Source organism: Callithrix jacchus, chromosome 5 (assembly GCF_049354715.1).
Source record: "Callithrix jacchus isolate 240 chromosome 5, calJac240_pri, whole genome shotgun sequence".
NCBI classification, from domain to species: Eukaryota; Metazoa; Chordata; class Mammalia; order Primates; family Cebidae; genus Callithrix; species Callithrix jacchus.
This window is the reverse complement of record NC_133506.1, coordinates 39,355,311-39,368,705: the sequence shown is the minus strand read 5'-3', so window position 1 is coordinate 39,368,705 and position 13,395 is coordinate 39,355,311. Positions and strand designations below refer to the sequence as shown.

The 13,395-nt window shown below is 47.6% G+C and overlaps 1 protein-coding gene across 7 annotated transcripts in view; it reads right to left on the bottom strand.

Annotated features, from left to right (window-relative positions):
• The window catches only part of TOX2 (TOX high mobility group box family member 2), a 162,837-nt gene that overhangs the window by 63,222 nt on the left and 86,220 nt on the right, over positions 1-13,395 (bottom strand). For all 7 annotated transcript variants that reach the window (XM_002747569.6, XM_054255388.2, XM_008995957.5 and 4 more), the window contains one exon: positions 8,620-8,865. In XM_002747569.6, coding sequence (XP_002747615.3) covers positions 8,620-8,865 — 246 coding nt within the window. The remainder of the gene's footprint in view (positions 1-8,619; positions 8,866-13,395) is intronic.

Here is a 13,395-nt window from a genome sequence, read left to right as displayed (position 1 = left end):
AAGTTGACTTTAATAAGTAAAAATTACAACGTTCTTCTCCCAGCAATGAACAGTTTCATTCTTTAAAAGTAAACGAGGCCTACAACAAGAGGGCACAGGAACAAGTAGTCAAATGGATTTAGGTGAGCACTGTACACAAGCTTTGAGAAAGTGCAAAGGTCTGACCTCTAGGCCAGAACAAGATGGAAAACTGCCAGGCCTGCCAGGCCTATACCCAGACACCAGGATGGACAAAACTCAGTTATACTGAATTCAGAGACAAAATTCAGCGAAACTCTTTCACTTTTTTAGGGTTCTGCACCATTTCACTGAGCAGACTAAGTGCTACCTCACCTGCTACCCTGGGCACCCTGTGTCCATCACCGTATGAACGATCCTAGGCCACCATGTGATGAGAGACACACATCTCTCCTTTTTTTTTTTTTAATTGTACTTTAAGTTCTGGGGTACACATGCAGATCTTGCAGGTTTGTTGCATAGGTATACACGTGCCATGGTGGTTTGCTGCCTCCGTCTCCATGCCATCTACATCAGGCATTTCTCCCAATGTTATCCCCCCGCAACCTCCCCACCCCCCACTGTCCCTCCTGTAGTCCCCCACCCCCCAGCAGACCCCAGTGTGTGATGTTCCCCTCCCTGTGCCCATGTGTTCTCACTGTTTGACACCCAGTGTTTGGTTTTCTGTTCTTGTGTCAGTTCGCTCAGAATGATGGTTTCCAGCTTCATCCATGTCCCTACAAAGGACATGAACTCATCCGTCTTTATGGCTGCATAGTATTCCATGGTGTATATGCGCCACATTTTCTTTGTCTAGTCTATCATTGATGGGCATTTGGGTTGGTCCAGGTCTTTGCTATTGTAAACAGGAGACACACATCTCTTTCTGTGTTTTGATTTGTTGTTGTTGTTGTTGTTGTTTTTGAGACAGAGTCTCACTCTGTCACCCAGGCTGGAGTACAGTGGTGTGATCTCAGCTCACTGCAACCTTGGCTTCCCAGGTTCAAGTGATTCTCTTGCTTCAGCCTCCCAAGTAGCTGGAATTACAGGCACAAGCCACTATGCCCAGCTAATTTTTGTTTTTGTTTTTTTTTTTTAGGAGAGGTGGGGTTTCACCATGTTGGCCAGGCTGGTCTCGAACTCCTGACCTCAAGTGATCTGCCCATTTTGGCCTCTCAAAGTGCCAATATGACAGGTGAGACATGACACCTAGCCTTGATCTCTCATCATGAAAGATGAGACTGGCCAAATCATTCCCCTTTGGTCTCAGCTGACACTGGGCCAACCACTGCAACGTCAATGAAGCCATCCTTGAACAGGCAGCTGCAGGCAAGCTGTAAGGTGGACTCAGAAATCACCTGCACCAGTCCAGATCAAAAGACCTAGCTCGCTGACCTACCAAATAATGAGAAATCATAAGAATTCATTATTTTAAATCACTAGGTATTGGGGTAGTTTGTTACACAGCAAAAGCTAACTGATACAATCATAAGACAAAACCAAACCACAAACGTTATGCATTAAGAATAATGAAATGAATAGGTTGCACTAAGGGATCCATAGTGCCCCCTGTGTTTTAGAAGACCAGAGGACCAAGGGTTGAGGTTCTTTTTTCCTTGTGCCTCTAACTCAGGAGGGGATTCCTATGTCTCAACTTGTGAGTATCGAGCAGGGATAGACCATGACTTCTGTGGGGAGGAGGAAAATGGCAGGGAAGGGAAGAGGAGAGAGAAAGGAGATTGTCGGGAAATAGTTCAGAACAGGAAGAAAATGGGGGAGGTGTTAGGAAGTATAGCAAGGACCTCCCAGAGTCAATACCCAGACCCTGTCCCTAAGTCCAAGGCCCTGCCCCACTCTAAGTTTTAAGCCCTTTCCCCAGGCTCTGGGCACAGGAACCATCTCTAAAGCAAGGTGGTCAAGTGACAATTAAGGTACATCTCAGCCCCCTCCCCGACAGCCTAGCCCAGGGCACCAGACTGGAAAGGCCTTTTGCTTGGGGTAGGGGTCCCTGGGCCACCACCCCTAGCCCTCTGTGTGCAGCATGAAGGGCCTGTCCTGGTAAGAGGCTTTGGGACAGGGACTTGGAGCACAAAGGATCTGAAATGCAGCACTAAGGACTGTGTTTGATAGGATTTGAGTCCCCGCAGGCCAGTGGCACATGTGACGTTGGTAGTGAGAGGACTATTGAACCTCAAACCCATATACTTGTCTAGTATGTCACTGCTAATGAAGCAATTATACCTGTTTTCCTATTTGTGAGTTCACCAGAGCTGAAATCCCCATCCCCATTTCATAGATGGGAAAACTGAGGCTGGGAGAGAAGTAACTTGTCCGAGATCCCAAAGAAAGCAAACAAGAGTCAAAGCTAGGAGGAGAACACATGAGTGACATCTGCATACCTCTCCTGTGCTAAGTGCGTCCCACAGCTAGACCACACAGCTCCAGGGAGCCACAGGGCTCAGTGCAGAAAAATACCACATTTCCCTGATGACTAGAAGGGTCAGGGCAGCTTTGCCGGAACTCATTTCTGGTTAGGCCCAGCCTCCATCTGCCTGAGGCTCTCCCTGGAGTTTCTCTGGTCTCACAAAAGGTGCAGGTTACCCAGGAGTCTGCCTGGGAACGTCCAACTCTGCCACCTCCCAGGGTAATTCCTCTCCTGGGTAAGCCAGGAGTATAAGCTCGAACACTTCCCAAGGACAACTCCAAAATAAATGATTTCAGGCTTAACAGAAGAAGATTAATAAATTCCACTCTTCGAGTTTCTTTGGGTATTTTAGAAACTGATTTATACATACAATATCTCTCTCGAAATGAGACAATCAACACAGGATAAAATTATTGAGTTATGAAAATCAGGGTCAGACAGAGGTGCAGCACTTTAAATTAACCGGCAAAATGTATCTTTCATACTAAATTGACTCTTTTTGTCTTGGAAATGAATGTTTAATCAGTTAAGACGCTCAAGTTGAGGGAGAAGCCTTAAGCATATTTAATTTTGTAAAAGGGGTTCGATTCCAATACCGTATATGACTCCTGTGAGCTGCCATAGCTTTAAAGCAGAAGGCTAACTCCCATCCATGCCCGCAAGGCTGAGCAGGCCAGGGAGCGGACCAGAAAGGACCGGTGGCCGCTGGGATCAGAGCCAAGGGGGCTTTGGCATTTACAAGATGGCTGTCAAATGTCTTGGCCTTGCCCGCCTCTCCAGGGATGACTTCCCCCGTGTATCTCGATCTGTGCAGACAACACGTGAAGCACCCTGGCCATCAAGGGCATCCTCTGTGCCACCTGTGGCCCTGGCAGCCTGGTCACACCATCCCTCAGCCATCTGGATGGCAGGGGATAGAAGTGGGTATGAATTCTGGCCATGCTGCTTCAGAGCTATACGGCAGAAATTCATTCGCAAAGTACTTACAGGATCTACTCCGCATCAGGGGACACTTCCTCCAGGAAGTGATAACACCACGTCTAAGTCAGGGGCCTCTTCCCGACACAGAGCACCACATGCTGGTGCTATTAGAGAATTTGCCAGTTTTAGAAATGGGCTTTTCACCTTCTCTCCATCTGTACCAGGAGTCCCTCAAGGGCATCTTGTAGCTCCCAAGCCTAGAACAATGCCTGGTACCTAGTGGGCGCTCAATGAAGGCTGGCGCACAGCTGAGGATCACTGTGGTGGCTTGAAAAATGCCCCCCAAAGACATGAGGTCCTAGTCCTCGGAACCTGTAAATGGTATACTGTATTTAGAAAAAGGGTTCCTTGCAGATGTGATTAAGGATCTTGAGATGGGAGATTATCCAGATTACCCCCAAATGCCCTAAATGCCACCACAAATGTCCTTACAAGAGGGGCAAAGGGAGTTTCGCTGACAGAGAGAAGGCAATGTGAAGATGGAGGCGGAGATCAGAACGAGGCAGCCACAAGCCAGGGAAGACCAGCAGCCCCCAGGAGCTGGCAGAGGAGCAAGGACAGATTTTCCCGACAGCCTCTGGGGAAAGCGAGTTCCTCCTGGCACCGTGATTTCAGCCCAAGGAGATGGCTTCTGGATTTCCAGAGGTGTGACAGAATAAATCTCTGTTTTGTTAAGCCCCTGAGTTGGTGGAAATCTCTTAGAGCAGCCATCGGACACGAATACAATCCCCTGCCACCTCGGGGTCTCCGTCCCTTCATGATGGTGTTATCATTATCCTTGGTTTGGTTCTTGGGGGCATTATGCAAGAAAACATTTGCAAAGCCCTCTGCATGGTGCTTGACACCCAGAAGGGGTTCGTACCCATTCCAGCATCACCACTTAGTGTGTTTGCCCTCACACACACAGGGCCACGCCCCTTCATCCTGTGGTTCAGATGAATTTAAAAACTTTGTCTTGAAAAACCCCTTGTCTCTCTCTTCACCAGATGGTCCCTATGCATGTACGTTTTTCTTTTTTGAGATGGAGTTTCGCTTTTGTTACCCAGGTTGGAGTGCAATGCCGCGATCTCGGCTCATTGCAACCTCCACCTCCTGGGTTCAGGCAATTCTCTTGCCTCAGCCTCCCGAGTAGCTGGGATTACGGGCACGCGCCACCGTGCCCACCTAATGTTTTGTATTTTTAGTAGAGATGGGGTTTCACCATGTTGACCAGGATGGTCTCGATCTCTTGACCTCGTGATCCACCCGCCTTGGCTTCCCAAAGTGCTGGGATTACAGGCGTGAGCCACCGCGCCTGGCTCTGCATGTACATGTTCTTATCTGGTTTTTCCAGTTGGTCCGGGTGCCCTCCCCTGGATAATAGAGTTTGGCTTATCTTCCATTACATAAAGAGGGAATATAAAATTCAGTGAACCCTTGCAAAGTCTGACTAATGGAAGAATTAAGGCTATCTGAATTTGTGAAGCCTCTTAAACATGAGTTAAAGAAAATCTGGATAATGACTGCAAGCGCCTATTTGGACAGAGCCCAACAAAAGCATTTCTGAGGAGGGGCGATTAGGAGGTCATCTCTGATAAAAAGATAACATGCTTTGTCATTGTCAAAGCTATTAAACCAGGTGGCCCTACAAATGTACCTGAGGGTGTCTGCAGGCTGCTCCTTTAGGAAATGAGACTTAAGGGAAAACACTGCCATTTGCTTACAGCGGGAATTCATTTTTATTGCTAAAAACAATAGCAAATGCTCATTGAGTGTTTACTCTCTGCAGACATTTGCTAAGACTTTACATATATTATCTCCATACACTTCTCCACAGTCTTCAGTGAGTACAATTATTATTCCAAGACAAGCAAACCGAAGCTTCAAAGGTGAAGCCAGGACCTAACTCGGGTCTCTGGGACCAACCATCACCCGACACTGTCTCCATTCACCCCAGTACCAAAGGCGGTGACACAGTGGCCCCAAACTCTAGCCATGCTCACCTCTGTACCACGGCCCTCATAGCAGATGGCAAGGTGCCACCTGACCCTGCTCTTGCTTGTATTACCATAAATCCCAAACAGGGATGGTCCAGAGCAGTGAGGTTTCTGCTAGAAAATGAGCCTGGTAAGCAAGTAAGGTACAAGCATTCTAGCTCAGTGGAAACCCCTTTATGCCTAGTGTTCCATTATTGGAACATTAAGCATGTGGGAGTTATTTACATCCTACTGCTCAAGCTCACCAGCAAGGTCTGATTGCAAGAATTCAAAACATTGCAACCTCAGGCACAAATGGGTTAAAGCCATTCCAGACATGGCGGTGGGTGTCTGAATCGCTAGGTTTCAGATACAGAAGGGGAGCTGAGGACTTGCATCATTGATGGACCCACAGAGAAAACATTTCTGTAGAAATGAAGCGTCCATTTTCATCGAACTCTTTCATGAGAACCAAACACTATAAAATGTGGACCGACCTCAAGTTGTTTTCCTCCCACCCTCCCTCCCTTCCTTGTCTCCTTTTATTTCTCACCTAATTCCAAAAATAAACAAAAAATGTGATGTGCCTTAAAAAAAATACACAGAAGACACCAGGTTTTTTAAACAAGGAAGTTTGCTGGTAATAAAAGGAGAGTAAACAAATAAAATACAGTCGAGCTTGTCTGACTCTAAAGCCATGCCCTAAGGCCCCGGGGTCTGCTAGAATTGGGCCACAAATTTGACTGTGGCTTCTGAGAAGTCCTGGCAGAGGGAGACACAAGCCACCCCAAACCATGAGATTCTGCTATGAAAAATCAACTAAGCAGCCCTCCTCCTGTGCCACAGGTGTGTGTGCATGACTCAAGCTGATAAAACAGTGAACTGCTTCCTCGTAGACACAGTGGTCCATCCAGCAATGCTGTCATGATCCTTGCTGCCAGCAGCCATCAGGCCTGTGGTGTGGAAGTGCGGCTTGACACTGGTGGGGTTCCTGGATCAAACCATGCCTGAAACCCTGAGACCACCTCCTGGATATTTCAGACTCTTTTGCATAAGTTTGAGATTGGTTCCTGTCACTTAAAAATGAATGTAAGGGGCCGGGCACAACGGCTCACACCTGTAATCCCAGCACTTTGGGAGGCCGAGGCGGGTGGATCACGAGGTCAAGAGATTGAGACCATCCTGGTCAACATGGTGAAACCCCATCTCTACTAAAAATACAAAAAATTAGCTGGGCATGGTGGTGCATGCCAGTAATCCCAGCTATTCAGGAGGCTGAGGCAAGAGAATTGCCTGAACCCAGGAGGTGGAGGTTGCAGTGAGCCGAGATTGCGCCATTGCACTCCAGCCTGGGTCACAAGGGGAAACTCCATCTCAAAAAAAAAAAAAAAAAATGAATGTAAGAGTCATGACTAGTATGTAGTATTAATTGTGAAGGGAAGAAGCAGAAATAAATACAAATCACAGTTGTTCAGAAGAAGCACTAGAATTCCCTTAAGGAGATTTTTCTATGGTGTATTAAAAAAAAATGCTCCTCTGTTCTTTTTTTCTATAGATTTTGATGGTTCAAATAAGCCATTAATTTTTTGAGACAGGGTCTTGCTGTGTTGCCCAGGCTGAAGTGCAGTGGCACCATCTTCGCTCATGGCAAACTCTATCTCCCAGGTTCAAACGATTCTCGTGCCTCAGCCTTTGAGTAGCTGGTATTACAGGCATGTGCCACCATGCCTGGCTAATTTTTGTATTTTTAGTAGAGATGGAATTTTGCCATGTTGACCAGGCTGGTTTTGAACTCCCAGCCTCAATTGATCCGCCCGCCTCGGCCTCCCAAAGTGCTGGGATTACAGGCTTGAGCCACCATACCTGGCAATACAGCATTTTCTTTTTTTTTTTTTTGAGGCATGAGCCACCACACCTGGCCTCAAATAAGTCATACTAACAGATAAATCTAATATAGATATATAGATACAGATGGACACACACACACACACACACACACACACACACACACACACACAGCCCTCCTTAGAACGGTATTCAGGACTCTTATGATACAGGCTCTGCTGAGCTCTTTCATCTCCTCTATCCCTCTGGCTCCAGGTCCTTCCTCTCCAGCCCAATAAAAAGAATGTACCACATGCTGTTCCCAAGCACGGCATGAGCACCCTTGCCGCCCCCTTTTGTACCTGCTATTCCCCCAACCTGGGAAAGGTTCTTCTTGCCTTTGTCTGCCTGCTACATTTTTACCTATCCCATGAACTTGAACTCAGTAATTACCCTCTTCTCTGGCAGCATAAGCAAGATACAATTTTTTAAAATACATTTAAATTTAAATTACGAGTGATCCTCCCACCTCAGCCTCCCAAATAGCTAGGACTACAGGTGCACGCCACCACCCCTGGCTAATTTTTTGTTTTGTAGAGACAGGATCTTGCTATGTTGCCAAGTCTGGTCTTCAACTCCTGTACTCAAGCAATTTTCCTGACTCAGTCTCCAAAGTGCTGGGATTACAGATGTGAGCCACCATGCCTGGAATACAGCATTTCTTTTCTTTTTTTAGTAATAGGGTCTTGCACGTTGCCCGGAGTGCAGTGGCTTTTCACAGGCATCATGCCACTACTGGTTAGCACGGGAGTTTTGACCTGCTCTGTTTCCGACCTTGGCCAGTTTACCCCTCCTTAGGCAACCTGGTTGTCCCCCACTCCTGGAAGGTCACCATATCGATGCCAAAGCTAGTGTAGCCAACTGATTTGCGTAGTGCACTACAGCCCAGAACTCCTGGGCTCAAGCCATCCTCCCACCCCAGCCTCCCAAGTAGCTGAGATTATAGGTAAACACCACTGCGCCCGGCTAGTGTGTCATTATGTGATAAAATGTTCTAACATCGACTGTGCTCATGGTCACACAACTCTGAATATACCAAAAGTCATTAAATAGCATACTTTAAATGGGTGAACTGTATGGAATATAAATTATACCTCAATAAAAAAGTCAAAAAGAGATTATACTATTAACAAATAATGCAAACCAATAACAAGATATCGTACACAGAGCTCCAGAAAGGAGCAGCGTGCTGACATTAGATTTCTCTCGTGCCCATCCACTGTGTTCCACAGACTCCCACACAAGCAACCCCCTGAACCCAGACCCTGCCCATGAGCAGAGTGTTCTTACCAAAGCACCAACATTCTGCTTCCCTCTCAACCCGCCCCCCACCCCCTGCTGTCACCAGCAGGACCGTGACAAGTGACAGGGACTCACCGTGGGCAGCTGGCCCGACAGCAGGTGGCTGTCCTGTGCTAGCATGTTGGACACCATGATGGCTGGGAGGTCCATGGCCTGGTAGGAGTAGGCAGGGAGCAGACCGTTGGGGGCGAGGCCGTGGCACAGCGAGTGGTAGCTGGCTTCGTGGTCCCCCAGGTGCAGGAGGGATGGCTCAGGGAGGTTGGGAGGTGTTATCGGGGGGATCTCATAGTCTTCGTTGTTCTCACTCTGGCCGTTGTAGGTCTAAAACATCAAAAAGACATGTCGTCGGGGGTCAGTGCCTTACAACTGTAGAACATACCCAACAGTGCCAACAATGGCCCCAACGATAACAATAGCAACCCCTCGGCAAAGGAGAGAAGGGATGATGCCTCTGCAAGGCAGAGGGTCAAGATGGTGCCTTGACTCGATCAGATTCCTGCCCTATCCCCAAACAGATGTTACGTCCCACCAGAGGCTCTGCACACAAAAGTCTGCCCTCCTGGAAAATGGGGGCCGGCTCCCCCTTCTCCTCTCTGGTTTCCCACCAGATCTGGCCCTCAAAGAACACCTTCGGTCCATCTTTCCCGCCCACCCATGTCACGGATGGGACTCAGGTCCAAGGAGGAAAGCCGGCCGTCCAAGGTTGGGGGAAGAGCTGGGAATGGAGCCGAGGTGTCCTCATCCCATGCTTGGTGATTTCTCCAGGGAAGCCAGACCATTTTCTCTTGTGCTCCCAACTCTCAGCCCGACCAGGGCTTCTCAGCCTTTCTCGTCTTGGCAAACAGCACAAACATCCAAGCAGGAGCACAAGCTAGAAACCAGGAGTCACCTGGACACCCTCCTTTCCAGGCCTTCCTTGTTTACTTTTTCCCACCTTGCCAAACTGTCCTGGAACCTCCAGGATGCTGAATAGAAGTAGTGAGAGCAGACATCTTGGCCTTTTTCCTTATCTTAAAGAGCTCCATATTTCACCATAAAGGATGACGTTTGCCCCGAGTTCTTTGAGGTCTTCTTTAGTAAGTTGAGGGGTGTTCCGGCAGGTCAGAGTGTGTGGGTTTATTAAAATTGTGCACGGCTTTTTGATTTTTATCAGATTCTTTCCCCTGCATCTACTGACAGGCTTAAATGACCTTTCTCCTTTAATGCAGTTAATATAGTCAATACGTAATTTGGTTTTCTAATGGTAGATCAATCTGGCATTCCTGGAATAAACCCTATTTGGCCATGACATATTATTCTTTTTATAAGATTGTTGGGTTGTGTTGGCTGATGTTTTGTTTAGGACTTTTGTATCAGGTTCACAAGTGTGACTGGCCTATAATTTTTCTGTCTCATACTGTCCTTTTTGGGTTTTAGTACCAAGGTTACATTAGCTTGAGGAGTTACTCTTCCATTTCTACACTCTGGAAGAGATTAGACCTAGCAGAAGAGAGATGTGTCAACTGGAAGATGACTCTGAAGAAATTATCCAGCATTCAGCATAGACAGTCAAAAAGGAAATACGAAAGAGTTCATGTGCGCAGCAACACAGTAAGAGTGTCTAGTGGATACCTGTTCAATCAGCATTCTGGAGGGAGAAGACTGAGAGAATACGTCAGGGGAGAACTGAGGAGATAATAGCTGAGAATGTTCTAGCACAAAGGAAGGATATCAAAGGCATTGGTAAACATAAAGGTAAATGTTTTCCACACTTTTTCTTTCATTTTCTTTAAACAGACATAAAATAATGGTACATACTTGTGGTGTACACAGTGATGTTTTAATACAAATAACGCATAATGATCCTATCAGGGTAACCGGCATATCCAGTATCTTGAACATTTATCAAATAACATCTTCTAGCATCGTTGTATTTTTTGTTAAGTATTGTTTGTGCATGTTAAAATAGCAAAGGTCACTGAGCCTGGCACAGGACCTGGTCAGTGATGGGCCAGTCCCCTGAATGTCTGCTGGGTGAAGTCACTGAGCAGTGGAGATAGCTGGGTGTGCATGCGTACAGCCCGTGTCAATGACAGAAAACACAAGATCCCTAAATGCCATGGGGGAGAGCCCTAGACTATCCTTTACAGCCATAGAACAGACTGAGAGGTAAGGGCTTTGCCACCCTGAGATCCATCACTGGGACCCAGAGCCCACATGGTCTCTGGCTCAGTGGCCCCCTCTGCAGGCCTGTGGTGGGATGATCTCACAGATGGGCAGTCATCTGGGAACAGCCACGGCTGTGCCCACCTTCCTGCTTCACCCTCTCCTTCTCTGTTCTCATGCTGGGGTTCCTCAGGCTCAGTCCTGATTGCCCCTCTCTTCCTGCCTTCCATTGCCTGCCCAAGTGGACTTCAACCAGTCTAGGTTTTCTAGATTCTCGTCTAGATGCCACATTTAGGCCTGCAGGCTTGGTCATGCATCTGAGCTCAAGGGCTGAGCCCCTCCAGGCCCAGTCAATGTTCTCATTTGTTGGTCATAATGCCCCTTCCCCTGCCATGCCCCTGTGGCCTTCCCATCTCAGCAAGTGATACCTGCTTGGGGAATTTTTCCATCCAGTTCATAGAACCACGAATCTGGGACTCACCCTCTGGCACCTGTCAAATCCAATGAAACACCTCCAAAATATCTTTACAATCTGTTTCTCTCCATCCCCATTGCCACTAGTCCAGGCCACTGCCACCTCTTACCAGCCCTTTGTATTGGCCACTCTGGGCTGCTCTATTTTCTTTCTATAGTCAGAGTGGTCTCTATCAAGATGATCATCACACAATGTCAATCCCACGTCAAATGATGAGCTCCCCACTGCCTTCAGAATGAAGTCCACAGTCCCAAATCCAGCCCTAGAAGTCCTTGCGTGACCTGGCCCCACCACCCCTCTAGTCACAGGGACCTCTCCTGCCTCTGCACTCTCCCCTGTGTGGTTCCCTCTGCTGGACTGCTCCGCCCGCCACATGTGGTCCCTCACGTGGCTCGTTCCTACTCATCCCTCCACAATAGGTTTTGTTTAAATGTCTTCCCTGATACTCCAGGGTAAGTCAAACGCCATCACATGCCCCAAGATTGCCCAGAATTTTGCTGTGGAGGCACTCGTCGTATAAGTAGCCAACTGACTTCTTGTGTGGTTATTTATTTGATGTTTAATGTGCATTTTGCTCCCTATATCCCCAATGCCTCAGTCAGAACCTGGCACAGAGTTGGGTACAAACTAAGAGCTCAGAAACGATGAGTTGGCCTGTAATCCCAGCACTTTGGGAGGCCGAGACAGGAAGATCGCTTGAGCCCAGGAGTTCAAGACCAGTCTGGGCAACATGGTGAAACCCTGTCTCTACAAAAAAATAAAATAAACACTGGGGTCTATTGGGGGGAAAAGGGGAGGGCCAGTGGGAGGGGGAGGTGGGGAGGGATAGCCTGGGGAGAAATGCCAAATGTGGGTGAAGGGGAGAAGGAAAGAAAAGCACACTGCCATGTGTGTTCCTACGCAACTGTCTTGCATGCTCTGCTCATGTACCCCAAAACCTAAAATCCAATAAAAAATTAAAAAAAAAAAAATTTGCTGGGTGTGGTGCTATGCGTGTATAGTCCCAGTTACTTAGGGGGCTGAGATGGGAGGATATCTGAGCCCAGGAAGTCAAGGCTGAAGTGAGCTGTGATTGTGCCACTGCACTCCAGCCTGGTTGACAGAGTGAGACCTCATCTGAAAAAAGAGTTGAATGGACAGCTAGGTCCTGGGGCGGATGCTGTAAAAATGCATCTCACTCAACCTTCAGGACTGCCCTGGAGGTGGGAACTACCGTCCCTATCATGCAGGAGGCAGTGCAGTGCAATGGTTAAGAGCCAGGCAGCTTGGGTTTGCATCCTGGCTCTGCCACTTACTACCTGTGTGTGACTCTGGGTACATTACTTACCCTCTGATACAGTTTGGATATTTGTCCCCTCCAAATCTCATGTTGAAAGTGATCCTAGTGTTGGAGGTGAGGCTGAGCCAAAAGTATTTGTGTCATGGGGCCGATCCTTCAGGAGTGGTTTGGAACCCTCCCTGTGGTAATTAGTGAGTTTTCGCTCTATTAATTCACACAAGAGCTAATTGTTGAAAGAGACTGGCACCTCTTACCCCTACCTCGTTCTTTCTCTTATCATGTGACACACCTGCTCCCACTTCGCCTTCTGCCAAGAGCAAAAGCTTCCTGAGGCTTCACCAAAAGCTGAGCAGATGCGAGTGCCTTGCTGATACAGCCTGCAGAACCATGAGCCAATTAAACCTCTTTTCTTTGTAAATTACCTAGCCTCAAGTATTCCTTTATAGCAATGCAAAACCCACTAAAACGCCCTCTCTATGCCTCAGTTTCCTCATATGTGAGAAAGCAGGACAGTATGGATCTATAGGGCTGCTGTAAAGAGCAAATGAATCAATAACATGTAAGTTTCTCAGGACCATGCCAGCACAGTCAGTGATGTCAGTGTCAGTTATTATTACTATCCTTGTTGCCCTCCTCTGGAGTTTCAGAGATGGAGGGGAGTTCCCCAAGGACACAGAATAGGTAAACAGTAGCCTACTGGGATGTGGGGGACAGGGACACATGCAGAAGGTGAACAGAGTCAAAATGATTGCAGGTTATCATGAATACTATGATACTACGGGGAACACACACAAGGGATTGTGTAGGGAGCATCAAAGGAGTAGAGTTTTGCCTCAGAATGGGCAGAGGGGTTGGGAAGGCTTCCTGGAGGTGGCGACTCTGAACTGGAAAGCCGGCAGTGGGACTTTGTTTTCTGGGGTGATGTGATATCTGTGGCTTATCGCACCTAAAC